The sequence below is a fragment of the Struthio camelus genome, chromosome 16 (genome assembly GCF_040807025.1).
Source record: "Struthio camelus isolate bStrCam1 chromosome 16, bStrCam1.hap1, whole genome shotgun sequence".
Lineage (NCBI taxonomy): Eukaryota > Metazoa > Chordata > Aves > Struthioniformes > Struthionidae > Struthio > Struthio camelus.
In genome coordinates, this window is record NC_090957.1 from 9193415 (window position 1) to 9216471 (window position 23057).

A 23057-nucleotide genomic window follows, 5' to 3' on the forward strand; every position below is an offset into this window, starting at 1 on the left:
GATCAGGTCGGCAGAGAGGTGCCTCTGTCCCCTGCAGCAGGGAGTCACCCACAACAATCACTCGCCGCTTCTTCCGGGGGTTCCTGCACGGCACAGGGTCTGCCAGGCCAGTTGCCTCTCTTGGAGCCATGCCCAGCTCCTCCTCGGCTTGGAGGGTGCTAAACTTGTTCTTCAAGGGTAAGTCTTGAGGAGGAGCAAGAGCCTTTCTTCTTCTACGAGAGGTCACCAGCTTCCAGCCCTCTTCAACAGCATTATGATGCACCTTTACACACGGTGCTGAGCCCTCTGACAACTCTGCTGCAGTGGGGGGTGGGGACTCCTAGAGCTGCACAGTCTCCGAGAATGCCCTGTCAATCTCCCGCTCATCCTCTCGGATGCTACGCAGCCTACTGACTTCCTCCCGCAGCTCCTTTATCTGGTGACACAACTGGTCAACCACAGCACACCTCACACAGGAGAGCTGACTGTCAGCCCAGGCCCCACAGAGAGGCCCCAGGCACTCCCTGCAGCCCGACACCTGCAGAGCTGCATCTGCTGTCTGAGGGGTATGTCTGGGTTGAAGCCTCAGACACAGTCACAGCCGATGCAGCACCTCCAGCAGCCACTGGGGAACGTGCTCTGCGGCGTGTCATGACCATGCCCTGGGGAGGGACACATCACTGTGCAAAATGGAGAGGTGCCGCCTTTGCCTTCTGGCACCCTTCTGCACAAACTGCTGCTTCTGTTGGCTGTGCTCTGGGAGCTGTGCTGTAGGCCTGGCTCTTATCTAGGCCTCTGCCTAGCAGTGACTCACAAGGGTGCTTGACCCACCCAATCAGGAGCCACCTGAATCAAAAGCCCCAACTCCCTCTGACCAGGGCAGCCCAGAGAGCTCGTTAGCAGCAGCCCCACCTAGCTAGAACTTCCCAGGAGAGGTTAAGTCAAGGTCCCCTGCAGGAGTCCTTGCCCAGCTCTCCCTTCCTGCTAGCAGCAAGCACCGTCTAGTTCCTTGGGGGTCCCCAGAAAGTCTCCACAACTTCCAACAAGGCCCACAAAAGGCCCAGGCAGAGCCCAGACACTGCTGCGCAAACTGCTGCGTCTGTTTGAATTTAGTAATCTAGAAGAATGTAGTAATCTAGAATTAGTGTTCTGGCTATATAACTTTGTTGTACATGTGACAGTTGAATATAAGGTATAAGCTGTAGATCTAATATTTGTAGCTATCGTGATTCATGTCAGTGCTGGATGTTTTCAGTTTACATAATTTTCTTCAGCAAAAATGTCAACACAGAGTTTTTAAACAGTGAAGTTAAGCAGAGAGTGGTTTCAGCTAGTATGCTATCTTCAGTGAAGATTTCTCTGTTGGAGTAATAAAGACTCTTAAATCAGGGGTAAAGCCTTTAACAGTGAAAATCCAGAAGCCAGAAATCTAAATAGTTCTATGACCATCTTAACTTGATCACATTGTGTATATCTGTAAATAAGTACTTCCTAGATGGCTGCATTTTTTACTATGCTTACTGCTGCAGATTTTTCTTTTTTTTTCCCCCCTAATAATCTTAACTTTTCAGCTCCTAATTTCTGGTAATTTTATTCATAACCTAAAGGTTATATTTCTGCAAGTGTCCTATATTTTATTTTTAACTTCTTGAAATGGATTAATATTCTGGATGCACTCTGAACCTGAGTTTGAAGTGCTGAGATATTTCTGAAGTCAGTCTCTCTGTTTGCCTCTGAGTCAAACTTTTTTATGCTGAAAGTAGGCTAACAGGCGGGTTATTTAAAAACAATCAGCTGTTCAGTGACGTTACTTGAGAAACAAAGCCTGATCAGAATTGAAACCAGACTGTTCAAATTTCTAGCAAGAGCTAGGTTCCTGTTACCGATCACTTTCTTTACCTTGAAATATTAATATAAAATTATTCTTTCTTTAATTTTAGTATATGACTCTCAACCCATCAACCAAGAGGAAGAGCTCTGGATCACCGGACAGAAAACCTTCCAAGAAATCTAAAGCTGATGGATCATCCCTAGGTCAGCCACTGAGCCCTACTCTGTGGTGTCACGTACACTTGGAGAAATCTATTATTGGGTCTCCGCTGAAAGTAAAAAACTCTAAGAACTCAAAATGTCCCAAAGAGGAGTTGGAAGAAGTGATGAAAATAGTGTCACCTGGTAAACTTGGCTCTAACTTTCACATTCCAAAGAGGAGCCGATTGGGAAAGGGCAGCAACAAATCCTTGGACAAAAAGCAGAGAGGCAAAAGGGTTTTAAACGGGCAGAAATCATCTGGGAAATCAAAGTCTCCTAGAAAAGGCTTGAAGACTCCGAAGATGAAGATGAAACAAATGACACTACTGGACATGGCCAAAGGTACCACTAAGGTGTCCAGGGCTCCCAGGAATTCAGGAGGCACCCCTAGGTCTTCCAGCAAACCCCAGAAACATCTGCCTCCTGCAGCACTCCATCTCATTGCCTATTACAAAGAAAACAAAGACCGAGAAGACAAAAAAAGTGCCCTTTCCTGCATCATCTCCAAAACAGCCAGGTTACTCTCAAATGAGGATCGTGCCCGTCTCCCTGAAGATTTGCGAGGAATAGTACAGAAACGCTATGAGCTTCTAGAGCACAGGAAGAAGTGGGCCACCATGACAGAGGAGCAGCGAAAGGAATATCTGAAGAAGAAAAGGGAGAAGCTGAAAGAGAAACTGAAGGAGAGAGCGAAGGAGCGGAAGGAGAAGGAGATGAAAGAAAGACTGGAAAAACAGAAAAGATATGAGGACCAAGATATTAAAGGGAAGACCTTGCCTACTTTTAAACTGGTTGATACTCCAGAAGGACTTCCTAATACTCTCTTTGGGGATGTAGCCATGGTGGTAGAATTCCTGAGCTGTTATTCTGGGTTATTGATGCCAGATGCTCAATATCCTATTACAGCAGTTTCTCTGATGGAAGCACTTTGTGCAGAGAAAGGTGGCTTTCTTTACTTGAACCGAGTACTGGTCATTCTTCTGCAGACCCTGCTGCAAGATGAAATTGCTGAAGACTATGCTGAGTTGGGAATGAAGCTTTCTGAAATACCACTTACTTTGCATTCTGCTTCTGAGTTGGTCCGCCTATGTTTACGCAAGTCAGATGTACAAGAGGAGAGTGAGGTCTCGGATAATGTTGATGAAAGCAAGGATTCAGCCACTTTTGAAGATAACGAAGTACAGGATGAGTTTTTGGAGAAACTGGAGACATCAGAGTTCTTTGAGCTGACTCCTGAAGAGAAACTGCAGATACTGGGAGCGCTGTGCCATCGGATTCTAATGACTTATTCAGTGCAGGACCATGTGGAGGCCAAGCAGCAGATGTCAGCTGAGTTATGGAAGGAGCGCCTAGCTGTCCTGAAAGAAGAGAACGACAAGAAGAGAGCAGAAAAACAGAAGCGAAAAGAAATGGTGGCCAAGAACAAGGAGAATGGGAAGGATGAGAATACAATGGGAAGGAATGACAAGAAAAAAAATGAGATGGTGAAAATAGAGCACCGGCTAGAAATAGAAGCTGATGATATGATCAGCGCTGTGAAGAGCAGACGCCTTCTTGCCATCCAAGCCAAGAAAGAGAGGGAGCAACAAGAAAGACAAATGAGAGGTAAGAAAAATACCAGGGTAGTAGAGCATTTGTGTATCATGAAGTAGATGAGACTATATGAACTAATGGTGAAAATTGACTATTTCCAGAAGCGTTGCCTGGGTTCAAGGAGTTTCCAGGCTAGAGAAGTACAGTTCAGCTGCTATAGAGCTTTATGAATGATAGCTTGAGAAATATTTTAGGTGTTCCTATGGGGGTTCAAAACCTGGAATGTTGGGGGGGGGGGAAGATGCAATAACTGCTTTCTGTCTTGTATCTGTGGGCATCTTTTGTACAGCAGCTTTCTAATTCTGTCAGGCTCAGGAAAGCTGGAGAACAGAAACTTTGTTTTGGGGGCAGGAAACCATGTTTATTCATGCCCCAAAATCTTTTGCCTCTTTTGTGTACAAAGGAGGTATTTCATGCCCCAGAATTAGTTCCCACAACTGCTGCTGGCCCTGCTGCCTTGCACACAGTCAGATTGATACTAACAGCTCTTCTCCTAGATGAGGTCATGGGCTATAACAGTTTACAGTTTTCCATTTTAAAGAACTAGTTATAGAAACTTATAAACTGTTCATTCAGGCCTCTTCAGGTCATCAGTTGTATTACCAAACTGTGTATGTATCTGTGTATGTGTGGTGCTTTTTGCTAAGGAATATGCAACAGGAAGCACAAAACACTGATAGAATCACACTACAGGGGATTCTTTTGGTTGTAAATGTAGTACTGGGCAGATGGAAGGGGAGAGCATAACTCACCTAGATTGTCATTTCCCTTCTGAAACAGTTGAGGGAAAAGCTTCCCACATGGAGCCTGGCTTCTGTACCTTAGCTAGAGTCTGGGAGTATTTGTTCTAGGAGACCAAGAAGAGCTAAAAAAACATGGACTTCCCTAAGGCTCCTCAGGGAACGGAGTGATTACAGCCATGCCTCACATTAAAAACTATTAGACCTTTCACATCTTAACGTTAAGAGTTGTGAGTCTCAGAGGTATCAATAATCTTTAAAATAGATAAAACGTTGTTCACTGGACTCTCATCCAAAGGGTATTCAGTCGAGACTTGTTTACTTGTGTCACATCTTGCACTTTTCCCTCCACGGATTAGTTTGTTTGTCCAGGAGCCCCTTATGAAAACTACAGTGCAAGAATCTTGCTTTTTACTAGCATCTGGCCTCTTTGCCCAGATCCAAACATTCTTTTTCCCTGGATTGGATCCTTGCTGTCCTGTGCTGTGAGCCGTATTTACCACACCTAAACTAAAACAAAGAGGAAATTCTTACTGTTCCTGGGTTTTCTGGTTGCATGTCATCCAACTGGCTTCTCACTGACAGATTTCCTTTTGGTGCTGTCCTGGTTCCTCTTCTACCCTGGAGTTGCTGAAGATTTGGTGTGCTGTACTACCTCTCCAGAAAAACAAAGTACCAAGTATCTAATGTGCTGAAGCTGGATTGTCTCTGGGCCCTGATTCTTGTAGTTTTCCAGTTGTTTGATTGCAAGTTCAAATAGGAAGGAGAGTGACATTGAGTTGACCGAGATGATTAGAAATCATTTGTTTAGGGTGCTGGGGAAGCGTGATTTAGGGGGGACGGGAGGGGGGCTCCACAAAGAGACGAGGTGTCTCTAGCGGGGAAGGAAGGATTCAGCCTTTCATTAAGGTTTGAACTTGTATTGCTTCCTTTCCACATAGCAAACCCTAACGTTTCAGCCGCCTAAGCCTCCTTTTATCTGTTAAGCAGTTGGTACCATGGCATAAATATACTACCAGACCTTGGTTGATGTCAATGAGTGCAGTAGTTAGGGCTTCAGGGTTAGCAGCTCTGAACTAGTCTGTTAAAGACTTCAGACCTGGGGGGCTGATGTGGTTTCAGTATATTAGAACAGTTCTGAAAAACATGAAACCATAATGAGAGCTGTCTCATATACTACGATCATGACAGGGCTTTTTCTGGCCCTTTTTCAGCGTACAGGCTTTCAGGCCGTTTCAGTTATATTTGCTATGGATAACGTTCATATCTCTGGGGGAGTGAAAGAGCAGTTGCTGATAAAACACTGGTTGTGCAGTACACTCTCTCACACACACACACACACACACACACACACACACTACCCTATCTCACGGTCAGAGGTTGCTGTTTTCACCACTCTGGTAATATCAGTAACAGAGCGCTGACCTCTTTTCAGTTAAACCTATAAAGATCATGGCCAATTCTTCCTAGCTATTCTCAGCTCAGAAAAGAACCCAGTGTAAGAAAGCATAAATGTATTTTTTGTTCTTTCTTGACTGCTTTTGTAGTTAATTCTAGTCATGAATCAATACAGGAGGTTAATGTCTTTATTTTCTTGACAGTGAAAGCCAAGTTGCTTCCATTTCTGTGTTATTCCAGCACTTGCTGATTGTTCTTTGCCTTGTCACTCCATGAAGCAGTAGGATATTTCCTGTAAGTCGATTGGAGGAGAATGGAAAAATGGAAGTTTATATGGCGAAAAGAAGCCTGCTAGGGAGAAGAGTACCAACCTAGACTAGCTTTTTTCTTCTTCTTCTTCTTTTTTTCCCCCGCATCTTGACTGAACAATTTGGACACATGAGAAAAATGATGCCTGCAACAACTGATCTTTGCAGTTGGGTAGAAAAAATACCCGTCTCTCGTGTTGTAGGCACTCAAGAGTTTGCTGGCAATATGGCTTGTTCTGATTGGAGTCTTGGCCCTTGAAGGGAGGGAGGTGAGGAAGCAAGCGTATTTTGTGCTTGCTAGAATTGCTGAGTACTCTCACCATCAACCATGTTTAATGTAGGAGGGATGATTTCTGGAAAAATTGAATACTTGATTACAGAATTGGAAGTTTTACAGAGAAAAGCATGCAAACAAGCAATGCAAATTTAGACTATGATTGGAATTAGTTTAATATTCTGGCTATGGTGGTGGGTTTCTTCAAGACCTCTTGACTGTGAAAGCCAAGGGCAACTTACTAGTACTGCATCCAGAATACTATCTCTGATTCCTTCTCCAAGGCTGTTGACGCTCATGCAGATGAAGTTTGTGTTCTTCTGGGTGCAAATTAAACTGCAAAGTAGGGTTTTTATGCCATTTCTCCCACCTTGCCATTCTGTGTAAGGAGATGCTGTTGTTTTGTAGCTCTAGTTAGGTTTAAGTGTTCACAGGAGAGCAAGTCAAGGTCTCTTGTGTATCTAGCTTTGAATTGTCTTGTTAAAAGGTTGTTAGCGAAGTGGATCTTCCATATGGGGGCAAGTTTCTGCTTAGGGAGTTGACTATATTAGTTTTACCCGAATCCTCTTTTCCCTAAGTGTGTGACGATGTAAAACTTTCATAGCTTTACACTATCTTACAAACTGTTCGTAATAACTCTATAGCAATTCTGATAGCACCAGGTTGTGCTTCTTGAGACTGATTTTCTATAGCTTGACAAATGTCATAGCAGTAATACAGGTGAAAACCAGCCATCTGCATCATTTTTCAAACCAACTCCTTGCTTTCTCTTCTCACTTGATCTACTTGAAGTTCAAGCTGTTGTCATGAGCCGTCAGCCAGGATATCCTCATTAGGTCATTTGGCTCCCTATGGAGAAGGGAATCTTTTGTCAGCTTAAAAGAGGATTGATTTTCATTTTTCTTGTTTTAGATAGAAGTATACTTCTCCAGTGCATTTCTGCCCTTTACCTTCCCCTTACCCATTCTGCTGTAAAGCCTATTTAATAGTAAGGATTAATGAAATTCCCAAGATCAAATTGCTAAAGTGAGCAATTCATTTAAGAGCATTTAAATATATCTTGGCCAAAATCACCACCAAATGAAAACACCGGGGGGGGAAAAAAAAAAAAGAGGAAGCATGTTGTATGAGTGCGGAAATTGGGTGACCTTAGCAAGTCTTGAGAAAGAGCCAAGAAGAAAAATCATGAGCAAATCACTTCATCTGTTTCCTTCTCACAAAAGATGAGAACAGTGCTTACTGTAGTATGGGTCTCCTGTTGCATTTTGAAGTACTCAGAAGTAGGAGATAGAAGGTATTCAGCCCTGTGAGAACGGCTGTTACTACTTGTTCTAATTTCAGTACCTTAATGTAGGGATAGGTTTAGGGAAGAGCTGGCAATTACAAATATACAGATTTTGCAGCTGCTTATGGAGGGCCTTCGGGTATGGTCTAACATAAAAATTTTCCCATGCTGCACTTCCTTAAGTTGGCATATTGTTGGTAGATTATTACATAGAAGTTGGTATATAAAGTTGGTGTAACAAATGTAAGGTTCTGGTTTTCAGCATTTCTCTTTTAATCAGTCAGAATTGATTACGGTAGCAGGACTTCAAAGACTTGCCAGGTATTTACTAGTCAACTGTTATCAACCTATCTTGATACAGAAAATGCTGCAAGATAGAGTAGGTAGTAGCCCTGGGAAAAGTCCTAGCAAGAAATTAGCTTTCTCCTTCAGACGACAGCCAGCGTGTGACCTTTTATATGCTAGTTTTTACTTGCCCTGTCCCACCTCCTCCCTAAGGTTCTCCCACGAGAGAGCACGTCTGGGAATCCACGAGGAGTTAGGATATGTGACTTTTAGTCAATGGTGTGAGATGCTCATGCCTGGAAGCTGGCACAGTTGACCAGCATGCCATAGATCTGTTCGTTTAGTAGATAAACTTCTGGAGAGAGCCTTCCCCACAGCTGCAATCATGGAAATGCAGGTGTCTGTTATCCGTGCTGTCATACCTGGAGTGCTCCCAAAGTTTGAACGGTCCTTGTGGTACGTTGTGCTGTAGTTCAAGAAAAGCCTTTGATGCTTTACTATGGAATTGAAAAATGTTGGATACCACTTCATTGATCTATAATAGGGAGTAATTTCTCCAGTCCACTGTCATCCAAACTTTCCCCTTTTCCCAGCCCAGTTCATCCTTGCATCTTGACTTTTTTTTCTTTGTTTGTTTGTTTGGTTTTTTTTTCCTAGAAGGGTGGGTAGAAGATGAGATGAAGGGTAGATGGCTGTGCTAAAAGAATATTAACTCTAGCCATGAATAAATTATTCAATTTTTCCCCACAATCTAGTAAAATAAAAGAGAATATTGATCGCTCGATACAGTAAAAGACGACTAACGTTTCTCTGCGCTAATTCCAACAGTAAAGATGGAGAAAGAAGCAGAGGAAGAAAGAATCCGGAAGCATAAGGCTGCAGCTGAGAAAACTTTCCAGGATGGAATTGCCAAAGCGAAGCTGGTGATGCGCAGGACACCAATTGGCACTGATCGTAATCATAACAGGTAGGAAAGGTGATCATCCCCTACCCCTGGATCTCCCTTCTGGTATAGGCCTTTAGCCTCGCAGAAGTGAGCTTTCCATTTATATGGAGTATAATACCCTTCACTGATTCACATACTAGATTTTTCTGGCCTTCCCATGAAGGTTGCTATCTGCTAGCCAGTGGAGCTTCAAGTGCTTGCATCATTACCCAAGAATATACTCAATATCTTCTCCTTTTCATGTTTCTTGCATAGGAATGCTCTTAGAATGGATTTTAATGAAAATTTTTCCTGTTTCTGAATTACGGTTGTACTAATGATATAACTCAATTTTTACTGAGTCAAGCACACAGGTTCTCCCGTTCCTCCCCCCCCGCCCCCCAAACCTTATGCAAAAAAGATGAATGGTGTGTGGCTGTAGTCAGAAATTGAGACAGGTATCTGTTAATGTGTGTATGTTCTTTACAGGTATTGGCTGTTTTCAGATGAGGTTCCTGGCTTGTTCATTGAAAAAGGCTGGGTACATGACAGTATAGACTACAGATTCATCCTTCCCCATCAGAAAAAGGAGGAAGCAAGAAAGGACTACAGCCCAGTAGGTATGATTAGCTAGCTTCTTTGTGTAATTCCTTTGTTATCTGACTGTTAGGATGGATTCATGAATAGGAAAGAGAACTGGTTAGTCTTACTGTGGGTCCTCCAGTCTGAGTCTGCTGTAAACTCTTCTGTGTGCAGGTTTCCTGAGTTTGACACTTGCTGCTGATGATCTTGCTGCTGCTGCAGATCTTGAGATTTTCAGCATTCCTCCTCTAATCAGTCAGAATTGATTACGTTGGATTGCGTATAAGGAACGTGGGATAAGATCCCTCTCTTAAAAGCAGTCAAGCTGATGTCAGCTGTGGAGTAACAATACTGTTTACTCTGTACCTTCTGGGTTCCAATATGCCAGACCTCTTAGACAAGTGATCAGTTGACTGCTGCAGTGAGTAAGGATATCCATCATAGTGCTAGCGCCCTATCAGTAGGGGAACTTGCAGGTTAATCTGCTTGCCACAGAGCACAAGTATGCTGCTTTTGCTCTGAAGGTGCAATGAGCTGAGCTGCTCACCAGATGCTTTCATACTGTAGAGGTCTCGAGGCCTTTTCAGCAACTTCCCACAGTCCCCACCATGAAATGATGTCAAGCAGGGCAGTCTTCTAGAAGTCTATAGCTTTGCTGGCTGAGGCCTTTTTGGCAGACAGTTCCCCTCACGTGTCCTTTCAGCCTGCTCGTCACCTTGTACTGAACCTGCACATGAGGTGCAGTGACTATCTGGAGTTCTAGTGCCTCCTCTATAGTTTTGCCTTGGTGACTTGAGGCTGAGTGGTCAAGCATTGCAAACCGAACATGGACATATACAAAAATTCTTCTATGGGAAGGGAAACTTAATGATTCTGTGTTACAGAAGACCATACTGTAATCTGATTCCAGCTGCAGCTTCAGTACTGATTATTTGCTGATTTTGGACTATCATGGGTTCACATGGAGTCCATCGACAGCAATATTGCACAAAAGAGGTTGTACTGAGTTAAATCAGAGGGCCTTTACTTGGTATTCTGTCTTAGAAAACAGTCAGAGTAGACATCTGTGGAAGAATAGAACATGGCAAGCATATAGTTACGCTTTTTTTAGTGTGTATCTTTCCAGCCGCCTGCGTCTGGTGGACTTGTTGAACTAGAGGCGATATTATTCAGCAGCCCTCAATGGATATTTTTTGCTCTGTGAATTTGTTCAAATATTGATGAGTCTTGTTGCTATATGTCAACTTGCTTCCAGCAAGTGTTATTCCTTCAAGTGCTGCCGAAGTATTTGCCCAGCTACTATGCCAGGTTTCAGCACTTCCCTTTGGAAATTTAGAGAGCCTTTGTTAAATTTATGTCGGACTGTTGGATCTGTCACTTTTTAATTGTGCGCCTGTGTGTGTACATTGTGCAGGCTGGGGTGAATGCCTGTATGCATGTGCATACTGGACTGCAGCTTCCTTTTCACAGAGGATGAATGGACTCCAGGTAGAGTCATGTGCGCAGTGTGACTGAGACCTCACTCAAAGGTGTAGCTAGAGGTTTTATAAGTTAATAAACTTTGTAGTCCTTCCCGCAGCCATTTGTGATGACAGGTGAGGTAATACATATATTTTGTGTGATGCTGGTCTGTTAACAGAACTACGCCATTTTGGATTGCCTTGTGACTGTATCCACTGTATTGACAGGCAAAGCTGTCTCCTCAAGCAACTGCAGAGAGTCTATGTAACAGACTGGTGAGCTTCTTTCAAAACTTGCACCAGTAGAGTACACAGCACTTCAGCCTGCTTTAGGAGCCTGGCATCTTAAAAAGCAGGGCTGAAAGGGTCCTTTCTGTCTAAAGCAAGAGGATCTCTAGGTATAAACATCCTTGGCAGGCTTTTGACCAATCTCAGCTTAAAATTCTTCAACAGTGGAGAGTACCTCCCTGCTAAGCAGTCAGTCCTATATTCATCTGTTCTCATCTTCCTTAATGTCTAGCCTAAGCAGTCACCTGCTGCATTCAACTCTCTGAACTTTTTCCTGGCAGACCTGGGAAAAACAATTTGTTTCCTTTGTCTGCCATCAGCCTCCTACATGCTTATGAGTAGTTATATACACCCTCATTTCCTTACTCTCCCTTTCCCTAATCTGAAGTCCCTTTATTGCATGCCAGCCTCTCTGATTGTTTTCCATAGCTTACAGTTTTTAAGACCCCTCTGATCAAGTTAAACTCTTTCCAGCTGATCGATTTCTTATCTGAAGTGGAGTTTCCAAAACTGCATGCCGAACTCAAGGCTTCAATAGCAGGTAGAGTAGAGCAAGACTGTTTCATGTCTCATAAATTATATATTCCTGCTTGCTTTACATCAGTGTGGTGGCAGCATCTTTTAACCAACGTGACTGTTAGCTCATTTTCACTTTTTGATGCACTGGAATGTCCAGCTACCATTTGAACAGCACTTCCAGTGAAATATTGTTCCTTACCCTGCATCTGCCGTGGAATTTATTCCTGCTTAAGTTTAGAAGACTGCCTGATGCACTGAATTGCTCTACTTTTTTTCCTAGATCAATATATTTTTTCTTTTGGGACAATTTTATTCTCCAAAGTGTTTGACACAGCATGTGAAATCTAAAGGCAGGAGTGTAGCACAAAACTGTGGGCCAACCTCCACGTCTACTTTTCAGAGTGCTCAACACATTGGGCTTAAGGAGAAGCAGGTTTACTGCATGAGGGATATGCATGCTTGTGTGGGATTCAGACTGCCTGCCTCTGCCAGCTGCAGTTACCAGGTGGTGATCTGTGTGTAGGCTCTCCCTGGCACAGAAAAAAGGCAAACCTGTGCTCCCAAGCCACAGTTCAGAGCAAAATGAGAGGTTACCCTTTAGGTCGCCTGTGGGTCTAATGAAGTGATCGGCAGTTGTGTTTTTGTTCGTTCGTTCGTTCTTTCTTTCTTTTAGTGTTCAGTATTTAATTTTTGGACTCTGAACTGAAGTGAAATTCAAGGCCCTTTCCTGTTGTCTTAAAGAGAATGGTCTACATTCTCTCTGCTCTTTCTGGCAGCAGCTTATACTCTTGCAGATATTACTCTTTAAAATGGCCAAAGCTGGACTGTTGAAAGGCAGGATATTTGAAGGAGCCTTGTTGTGACCACGAGCTACAGAGCAAGAATTGCTGTCATTTACTTTCAGAGAGACTCTCTATTGCAGTACTGCAGAAGTTGAACTGAATTCCATTCACCCAACTCTCTCTCATGCTTTCTGGACTTGAATAATTGGAACACTCTGTAGAGGAAATGCTTTTCTTGGTCTAAGTGTCCCTTTCACAGCGCTTACAGGTTTTCTTCAGCTGTTGATAGGAGACGCTGTTAGCTACCTCTGGTTTACTTCTCTTCCATTGGGAATATTCACCGTTATCTTTTATCTGGTCAGAACTGCAAAAACGTAATCCTCTTCAAAGAGGTTCTTATGTGATTGTTGGGTTAGATTTTTTTCTTAGGGTGCACCGTGGTCTTCTAATTGCTTTTAATTGATTTACCCCCTCTTCCCAATTATCATTGGGATATGTGTACAGGCACGTGTGCACACACACGTGCAAACATATTTATATAGTGCATTGTTTATTAAAAAAAAAAAAAAAGAACAGCTTCCAGTCACTTACCAGTTTTCCAGAGTAAGGGATATGACAGCTAGAAGTCCTATAACATGAAAGACATTTAAAAAATAGAGGAGGAAGGAGATGACTTTCTTTAAATAGTTAATTTCCTATAGGAATCCTTACCTGTGTGACAAGCAGGAACTGTTGCATGGATCTCCTTTAGTGTAGGAATACATGCCTGGCAAAATAGGTACTGTATTAAAATATCTGCTAACAATTTACTGGTATTTAAGTTTTTTCTTGGAGGAAGATACTCAAAAATACAAATTCATTCTATTTATAACACATGCAAAGAGTACTTTGTCAGTATATGGCTAAAGAATGAAATTAGTTGTATGCATTTGATATAGCAGCAATTCTTTTTTAGTGTTATGTTTGTACTTTTATGATGCAGTTATATTTTCTTTAAAGATCAGCTTTCTAGAAGTGTTTCTATAAATGGATATATCATGTTGAGTTTAGCGAAGTAATGCTAGATTAGTTTTCTCTGAACTGCTGAACTACGTGCTGAGTATAAACACTTTAACCGAAAACAGTTTCGTTTTTGCAAAATAAAAATGCGGATTGAGGAGAAATGCAAGTGAGAATACATTTGAGCTTGTGCTTTTCTCTTACAGATAAGCGGAAGAGCACAGCCACGGATGGCAGAGTGAGCCTACTTCATAGGTCTATGCATGTTGCAGACGTTCCTGCAGAGACCACTACACCCAAACAGGGACAGAACTTGTGGTAATATGTGCTTTTATAGCTGTGAAGTACTCAAAGCATAGAGGTCAAGGAAACTATATAGAGATTTCATTTGATACAATGCAGAATACTCAGTAATATCTCTCGAGCATGTACTTCCTATTCCTCCTGATGGTCATCCTAGATCCTATTACTCTTTCAGTACTTGAACTTCATTTAGCAGCCTGCCAGGCCTCTTTTACTGATATCGTTACTAGCGGTGAATGGGTGAGTAATAGGGCAGCTGATCCAAGAGCCAGTTAGAACCATTCTAGTCAGCCTAACCTGACTTAAAGTCAATGTAAATTAACCTAGTAAAACTGCTTTGGTGGTGTTTGTTTATTTTAATATACTCAAAAGAAATGTTAATTCTTTTGTAGTTGCTGTGGGGTTTTTTTAAGTACTGGTAAACAACACAAAACCTGTAACCTAGCTAACAATGCCTAGGTATTTTTCATGGCTCATCTCAGCAGGTCTGAATTGTGGCACATGTGATCCTTGAGCACATGGAATTGAAGTCTTCCCTGAGATCTTTGGAGCCAGGTCTATGCCCTGCGTATCCTTGTGGTATGCGAGACGTGCATAGCCATCTTCACGCTCTTCCTCAGTGCGTTCTTTCTTCCTAGGTTTCAGAACGGGCTGTGGTGTTGTCCATTTGTTCTCCCATAGCACCACACCACAGAATCAATTTCTGTAGCTACTGACAATTATTATAGCTTAGCAAAATTATTCTTCCATGTTGACAGCCTGTTATCTCTGTAGTTGTTCCCATATGCCAAGCAGTAGCCACCAACGTGCCTTTTAACTAAATGAATCAAATGTGAATTTCGTACTTTCAAGTAAATCTGGTTATGACTCGCTCCAGTGATTGGCCCTACCAGTGTCTCTTCCCTTTAAACTAAATTCCCTATGTGAACTATTGCCCTATATGGTAAGGAGTGATCGGCAATGTCCCCGTGCCAGAAACAGCTGGCTATAGCTTTACCTATTAAACTGCTTGTGAGGGACTCCACACTTAAGATAACTCTGAAAAGTATTTGTCACAAAGTACTTGCTCCTGCAGCTCTTTTGTTAGCACTGGCTCTTCCACAGCATTTTCCGCTGCTGACATTCAAAGTGGGTTTACAGCATCTTTGTTAAATATCGCCAGTTGTAAGCTTAGCTCCAACACATAGTTCCACTGCTGCCACAGTAAGTCAGAGCTACTTTACTAAAAAAGTTCCTGCTTCTGCAACCAGGAAATGTCAGAGACTGAAATCTGTGGACCTCTTGACTCATCTAAGCGATCAGCGTTGAGCGCTGATTCTTTGGATTGCTCTACCCCTTCTCTTTCACTGCCAGCAGGTCTCGGGAGATAGCAGTTTCCACTGCATACCCTCACCCTGTCTAATAGCGCCATGGTAAACCACAGCCCCTTCCTCAGTCTAGTCCTTTGCACGTCTTGTCACATGGCCAAAATTCAAGTAATTGGGTTTTCTAAGGGAGCGGGTGCTAAACAGGAGGTCTTATCAGAAGAGGACAGTAAGATCCTCAGGAAAGTTCTCTGTTCTCTCTAAAGGCCTTTTCTAATACTTGATCTTCATTTAGCAGAGATGGCAACATGTGTGCCAGATGGACAAATTATAAAAGGAAAATGGTAGCTTATATTAATGGTGGATGATGCTATAAATTGAGAACAGTACAAAGTACAAAGTTGAATCTGATGAGTTGTCAAGCAATACAACTTGAGAGGGGAGGGGGGGGAAAAAAAAGAAGGACAAACTGACATATCTTATTTCAGAGGATAGCCAGTAACTAGAACTGCTGAGGAAGTCTGTGTTCCTATTACAGTATTTTGCTCTGGCCATTGCCATTGATCTGTCTCCAGTCTCAAGGACTTCCATGAGCATAGATTGCTACGGATGAGTCTCTTCTTTGGCTGCTTGTTGCACATTGTCCTTGCATGCACTGAGAAGCTCTAAGATCACACTGAAGTCATTGGACATCTACACCCTTATTGTTTGGATACCAGAGCTGGTTCAGCTATAGCTCAAAGTGCTAGCACGTGGTGCATAGGAAATTTCATTTCTTTGTTCTGCTTTAACTCCTGCCATCTGTCTCTTTTTCCTAGTTGTACATCTAAAGTGAGATGAATAGTAGCCTCACAGTGACAGTAGAACATCTTCAGCTTTACCCTGTTTTTACCCTTTACCCAAGATCAGTGAGTCTTGGAAGTGAGTACCAAGTCAATTCCATGAATAGTTGTATTTCACAGCCCAGCCCCTTTTCTCCTTGAGGATGGCAGCATAGAGGTCCAAGATAAGGGGAGAAAGATTCCCTTCTTCTGCCAACAGCCACAGAAGCAGTATCTCATGGAACTGGTTCTGCTTTCAGTACTTTGCCCCCCAAAAAAGAGAGCCAGGTGTTCTGTCTGTCAGAATGATAAATGCTTGATTGATTGTTTGTCTTAGCTGCTGTCTTCTCCAGGCAGATGGGCCAGTCCCATTTCTGATGCTGTTCACCACTTTCACCAGTGTTGATGCTTATTAAAAAAGCTCCCTATTTAAAGCTTCTGGGCACATAGTCCCTGAAAAAAATCATCTGTTCATACTGCAGCACTTTATAAGCTATGTACTTAGTTGTCTTTCCTGCAAGAACCACAGGTATGCAGTATGCAGGAGACTTCTTACTCATCTTGGTCAGAAAGTAGTTGAATTTTGGAAATAGTGGCATCTCTACAGAGTAACTCCCGTTGTTCTTCATCTATTAGGAATACACCATGATATGGCGGGTCCCCTCAGCAGACAATTTGAGTTAACCATGAGTGAGTGCTGAAAGACTCCATTCTCACGCCTATATTCTACAGATGGAGTTCCCCTGTTTGCCACCAACCCTCCAGAGCAGGTACTGATCCTGGGCTCCTCTAGATGTTGTCCTCTTGATTTCTTCATTCCCTAGTCTGCAGTCCAGGTTTTATACTTTTCTTTCTGTCTCTCACAGTCTATAGCCTGAGAACAGGAAGGAATATTCAACATGAGTGAATACTAATAGCTCCTTTTGACTCAGTGCTTGTGTCCGTTGTCCCGTCTACTATGATTGCTGGCCAGTCCTCTGGTTGTGCTACCAGAGTTGTGAGAAAAATTTTGGGTGGTTATTTAGGGATGCGGGCAGCCCTTTTCCCAGTCAGGATTCCTATGATAAGATCAATTGGAAGTCCTCCATCTGGGCTTGACAATAAGATCTTGACTCTCCCACAGGTTTCTTTCCCCGTTGCTTTGGATTATTTTGTTGTGCGTAAGCTCTGTGTTAGGCCACGTGAATGGCACCAAGCCTCACAAGCTGATGACCCCATTGCTTTCTCCCAGTTAAAATGTCAGCAGTGTATTATTGCATCCATGCTCCCAGCCTCATGCTGGTTGAGACCCTGGTTGGAAGCGTAGGTGGTTCCTCTAGGTAGTAGGGAGTACAGGGACTTGGATTGAGAACCAGGAGCTGAGGCTGCACAGAGCAGCAAGGTGCTGCCAGGAAAACTAACATCACACATTTGAGTTCAAGCTGATACAGAACAGATCTCACTCCCTCAAGTCCCAGTTCTCGCACCCAGGGAGAGTTGGCAAGACCCAGATGCCAGTTGTAGATGCTCTCCCATCCGTGTCCCGTTTCCTTTTCAGTGTGAAGCAATTTGTGCTAGGACTTCCCTCTAGTTTTCTTTTAAGGATGATATCTGCTTTCTCATTCTAAGTCTGACCAGCAGCCTGTGTTGTCTTCCCCAAACCGCATAACACTGGGGAATCCGAGCACCATACATTAACTGTTTCCAGTGCCCTTTTATTTTTACAAGAGGACAAAAGGGTGCAGGGAATTCCATTCTTAGATTTGCAGCTGTGTGGAAAGCTGAGAAAGCTCAGGCAATGTCTTCTCAGCTATTTTCCAGCTAGATTCCTTGGTGCACCACCAGCAGTGATGAAAGCTGTTTCATGCTGACCTAGACCACCTTCTCAACATGCCTGAGTAGTCCTCTACTGGATACCTGCAGGGCATCTGTTTTGAAGTTTGGTTTATGTCATTCCCATATTGTGACAGATTCTTCATACTTGAAAAAATGGTTTAGGACCAATACCAAGGTTTGTCCCAAGGTTCTGAAGGCTAATTTGATACCAACTATTCTAGAGAAATTTCTCTTTATTTAGGAGGAGTCCGGTAGACTTAGAAACGCTAGACTTTGTAGTGATCTGTGCGTAGACCTTTCAGTGAATGTAGGAACACTAGTTAGTCACTGTAAGTGGCATCTATAAGAAAAGGACGCAAGCTGTATTGCTACTTGACTTACGGTTGTAATGGGTTTGTGTGAATATCTCCAGCCCTCAATCACTGCTGCTTTTGAAGTGCCTGCACTAGGCTCTAGTGAAAGAAAGATGTTTGCAGCTGCTCTGTCCTGTTTGTCCAAGCGAGAAGGTGCAGAGGGTAGGGATGGCCAACAGATTAGGCATGTGTGTGCAAAGTGAAGGTGCTCTGCAGTGTTGAAGTGTGCTGAAGCAGGTGACTGGCAAGAAACCTTTTTTCTTCCTTTAATTCTTATTTTTAAACAATCAATCCTATGTTTTAATAGTGTAATGAATTGACTAAATAAATGCAAAGTAAGTCAGCCCGTTCCCCTAATGCGAGCACATCAGACCTCTGAAATAGTTACCTCTTAGGTATGTTATTCAGTAAGTATTTCTGCTGGAAAAACAAAATATTGCAAATATTCTTATTCCAAGAGGCTTGCTTGGCTTTTCTGAGCTTGTGCCCGAGAATTAAAATTAGGACTGGAGTCTTCGCTTTGGCCAGTAAGTGGCCAGTTGTTCCCATTTAAGGTCAATTTTACCATTCCCTCACTTCCCTTTTTAAGGAGCAATTGTCTTCTAGAAGTTACATAATCGGCACCAGTTTGTATAAGTGAGCTCTGAAGCTCAAGCTGAATTCCACTTCTGCCCCTTCCCCCCCCCCCCCCCCCCTCCCCAGGGTGATGAAGCTCCATGGCATTATAGAAAACAGTGGTAGGAAAACTGCACGTTTTGAGAATGTCTTAAAGGTAGTTTACATCTACAGCCTAATATTAAAACCAATATTTAGATTGCATTGGATTGTACTCTGGAATTGCTCGTAGTGCCGTGTGTAGAGAAGTCTTCAAAAGTTCTGCCCTTTTAGATTCAACTGATGGCAGACTACCATTGCTCTCCTTAAAGGCTTTCTGAAAAAAAGGGTTTAAAGCTGATGAATATGGTTTTCACATACTGCATTTGAGCTACAAGTAGTTAATGCTAGCTTCTTACAAATGAGAACTTTTGCACTGGCAGAGGTCATAGCCTGCACAGTCACAAATCTACAACTTCAGCAGTTAGGATATAAACTAGGACATACCTTTTTTTAATCTAGGAACTTCTTGGGCTAATGAAACAAGTTGAAGGCTCTGCAGAAGGAATGATTAAATTGCCACGCTACGCAGTACATAACATGCTAATCTTTTCTAGCGCATTAAAAAATGATACTCGGATTCCTTAAGATGACTGCAATTTAGTGCCTCTAATCCCTAGAGTAGATGACTGAATTCAAATGCCATTGTTGTAATAAACCTAATGGGGGGAAATCTGTAAATCAATTCTGTGTTTATTTTCCTTCTATTTTTGCTACCCTGAATTTGGCTGCGTTTGGCACCTTTAAATGAAGCCAGTCTTAGTCAAAATTCTTATACCAGCATAACTGGAAGTGCTCCGTGGGGTTGGGATATGGGTTAGTTGTCATCCCTGCCTACTAGTATTTCTGAACTACTTAGGAGGAAAATCTGTCTTGCCATAGGTATACTTGAGCTGATGTTGGTGCATGTTATATTTTTCAGGTTTCTCTGTGATAGTCAGAAAGAGTTGGATGAGCTGCTAGACTGCCTGCACCCACAAGGAGTAAGAGAGAGTTTGCTAAAGGAGCGTCTGCAGAAAAAGTGAGCATGGTGTTTTTTTTGTTTTTTTTTTATGTGCCTTCTCAAAGTCCAAGTATATCCACTTCCTAACAAGCCTTTCTATTCCTGGGCCACATGTTCCCTGCTTTGCTTTGATTGTGTGTGTGCCGAAGAGGAGAGGCTGTTTAGAAATGATAAATTACTTTTTAGACAATAACTGCAAGTTCTGGATCAGTAATGGTCTAAACTGTGAAGAGGTTCTGTCAGTTTTTAAATTGCTCCTTGCAATTGGAAGCAAAGGCAGGAAGCAATTGGAGGCAGGACTACCACTGTGTGCTTTTCTGTGCTTTTCTGAGAATATTCTTTCAAAGAACATTCTGTACTAGTGGAGCATGCAGATCACACTGGATGCTGTCATTGCCCCAGTGCACTCACAACACACGAGGCACTGACCCTGCACGTGTTCAATGGTTGTTCTTGATTTTGCAGGTATCAGGACATCACACATTCTATCCATTTGGCTCGAAAACAGAACCTGGGCCTCAAATCCTGTGATGGTAACCAGGAACTGCTGAACTACCTCCGAAGTGATCTAATTGAGGTTGCAACCCGGCTGCAGAAAGGAGGGCTGGGATATGTTGATGTGACACCAGAATTTGAAGCTAGAGTGAGTGAACAGGCAAAGTAGCACCAAGAAAGACAAAACCTGAGTTGATACCTTTTGTGGAAGCTCTTGAGTCTTTGGCTCTCCTCATACGAGAGGATCGGGAAAATCACAGTAGTGTTTTCCTGTGCATGTCCTCTTTCCGAACTGGTATTTCAAGATTACCTAGCTGCTGGCTTAAGATCCTTTTGGTATAGGTGGATGATAACTTTGAAGCTAGATGTCTTGCACATCCTGTTTCCCACATCTGATGGCAGGCTTCTTTACTGAGCTTTAGCAGAGCTCTTTGTAGCTGACTTGCAGCTTCTGTGTCAGAGCCAGCGTGTTTTGTGATGAGACAGCAGTTTTCCGCTTGGGGTTTTTCTGTAAATTCAAACTGCTTTAGGCTTGAGGTTATGATTGCACTCCACTTCCAGGAGCTTTATAAAGGGTGTTCTGTTCATGGTTTTGTCCGCCTAAGGAAGCCATTGCGCAGTGAACTAAAGTGTGAATTTTCAGTGCTCTAGCTACCTCAGCCTAATTCACCTGAGCAGCTCTGGTGCACTGAAGGCCTTTAAGAGGGGATAAACCTACTGGGTATGGCTAGAGCATATACTCCTTTGGTTAGTGCATGCTCCTCCTACCAAAGGGCAACGTTTCCTGATTTGGAGTGGTTTGTGTTCTGTTAATCTCCATCCTCAGTCACTGCAGTGACTTCATCCGTGTAAATGAGACCATAAGTTGTAAGAGAAGGAGGGGAAGAGTGAAGTGACAAAGGGAAGAGTTGCTTAGTGCTTGATCATTATGGATTTCTTTTGTTAACACATCTTTTCTTTTTTTTTTCCCTGCACTGACACTAACATTAAAGTACTGTGCATGATCATCAGCAATGTATTAGCTCTAGCAGAAACAGCAGCAATATGCTGAATCTGTAACTACACGTGGAATACGGTGGATAGCAATACTGCATTAAGCATCAGAGGTATCCATTTGCAGGACAGGCTTGCCTAAAACAGAGTAGAAAGTAATGCTCAACTGTTACGTGGTCATATGCTCTTTCTAACAGATATACTCACTGGAGAGCCTGAAGGATTTTGGAGAGTGTGTGGTTGCACTCCAAGCTGGTGTTATTAAGAAGTTTCTGCAAGGCTTCATGGCCCCCAAGCAGAAGAGAAGGAAACATCAAGGAGAGGACTGCATTGCCAAGGCTGAGGAGATAGATGAAGAAAAGAAAATGGCAGAAGAAGCCAAGGTATTGGTCTTCAGGGCTCCATTTTAGTCCTATCATATAACTCTTCTTTGCGCAGGGATGATACGTTTCATCTAGTACTTAATCCTACATAGCTTCTCCTCGTTCAAGGTTTTGAGTGCGATCGATTTGGGGATCATAAACGTGTACAAGTATCTGAAGGGGGAGTGTCAAGAGGATGAGGCCAGCCTCTTCTCCGTGGTGCCCAGCAACAGGACAAGAGGCAACGGGCAGAAACTGAACCCCACAGGAAGTTCCATCTGAACCTGAGAAAAAACTTCTTCACTGTGAGGGTGACAGAGCATTGGAACAGGTTGCCCAGAGAGGGAGTGGAGTCTCCTTCGCTGGAGATATTCAAAAGCCGTCTGGATGTGATCCTGGGCACTATGCTCTAGAGGCCCCTGCTTGAGCAGGGAGGTGGGACTAGATGATCACTATAGGTCCCTTCCAACCTAAACGATTCTGTGATTGTGTGATACGGGGCCAGATGTTCCCCAGTAATTTGGAGAGTAAAGATAGTATCAAAATAAAAATCATACTGCGGAGTTATGGTAAATTTTCTTCCTATAAACAGGAAACAGGGTCGTGTATTTCATTTTGTGCAGTTCCTTACACAAGTTAGGTACTTGAATAAAAGCTTTTTATAGGGAGCAGTTTTAGAGAATTTAACAGAAGAAGTTAATATCTGTGAGAGAGGACTCATTAGTAAAATTACTGACAAATTACTCTTAATGCCTTTTATCCATGAAGAGGAAGAGAGACATGTAGAGGTTTCGGGGACTGCAAGGGAGTAAGCTTTAGATAAAGACAGTTGAAGTGCAAGAGGACACAATTCGTCTGGATAGTAATACCCACAGAGGATGCTAAACTGTGGGTTGCATACAGCTTGTGTGGACTTTGGAGCTGTACATTCATGCACTAGAAAAACTTTATTGTGGGGATGCAGACATAGCCTCCCAAATCAAAGCTCAGAAGGCGTAGAGAAGAGCTGCAGAGGTTTTGGTAGGGTCCTGCAGGCAGTTGAGTTGCACCCATGTTTCATCCCAAGAGGAATACTGGTGTTTAGGGTAGTTTCTGTGTACCAAGTTGAATGGGATGTTAGTGACCCATGACAGGATTCTTTATTTGCCTTTTCCTTCGAAGTGCGCTGCCCTGATTGACCACTGACTTCAGTAAAAGTAGCAAGATTAGAATTGAATCAACAGATGCATTTGAAATTCTCGACTTTGAAAAGAAAGAGTAGATGCTCGATTGATGTGGGGTTGGATTTTTTTGTTTAGGGGGCTGGGGGCGGGGGATTTAAGCTCTTGTCAGCATATACTGGACCATTGTCATTTGAGCATCATCAGCTCTTTGATAGGTTGTGACATTGCCGTGTTAGCAGGATAATTACAGGCACTAGAAATTTTCACATTCCTCATTTGTCCTGCAGTACTTAAATTTTATGAGCTCTTTTAAAAATAGATGTTGAATCCTCCAGTCCGTAGC

General features: G+C 42.9%; 1 protein-coding gene across 2 annotated transcripts in view; it reads left to right on the top strand.

Moving 5' to 3' along the window:
• The window catches only part of BAZ1B (bromodomain adjacent to zinc finger domain 1B), a 59071-nt gene that overhangs the window by 21555 nt on the left and 14459 nt on the right, over window positions 1–23057 (top strand). For both annotated transcript variants that reach the window (XM_068909544.1, XM_068909545.1), the window contains exons 7-13: window positions 1920–3615; window positions 8722–8860; window positions 9308–9438; window positions 13655–13766; window positions 19621–19719; window positions 20167–20344; window positions 21387–21572. In XM_068909544.1, coding sequence (XP_068765645.1) covers window positions 1920–3615; window positions 8722–8860; window positions 9308–9438; window positions 13655–13766; window positions 19621–19719; window positions 20167–20344; window positions 21387–21572 — 2541 coding nt within the window. The remainder of the gene's footprint in view (window positions 1–1919; window positions 3616–8721; window positions 8861–9307; window positions 9439–13654; window positions 13767–19620; window positions 19720–20166; window positions 20345–21386; window positions 21573–23057) is intronic.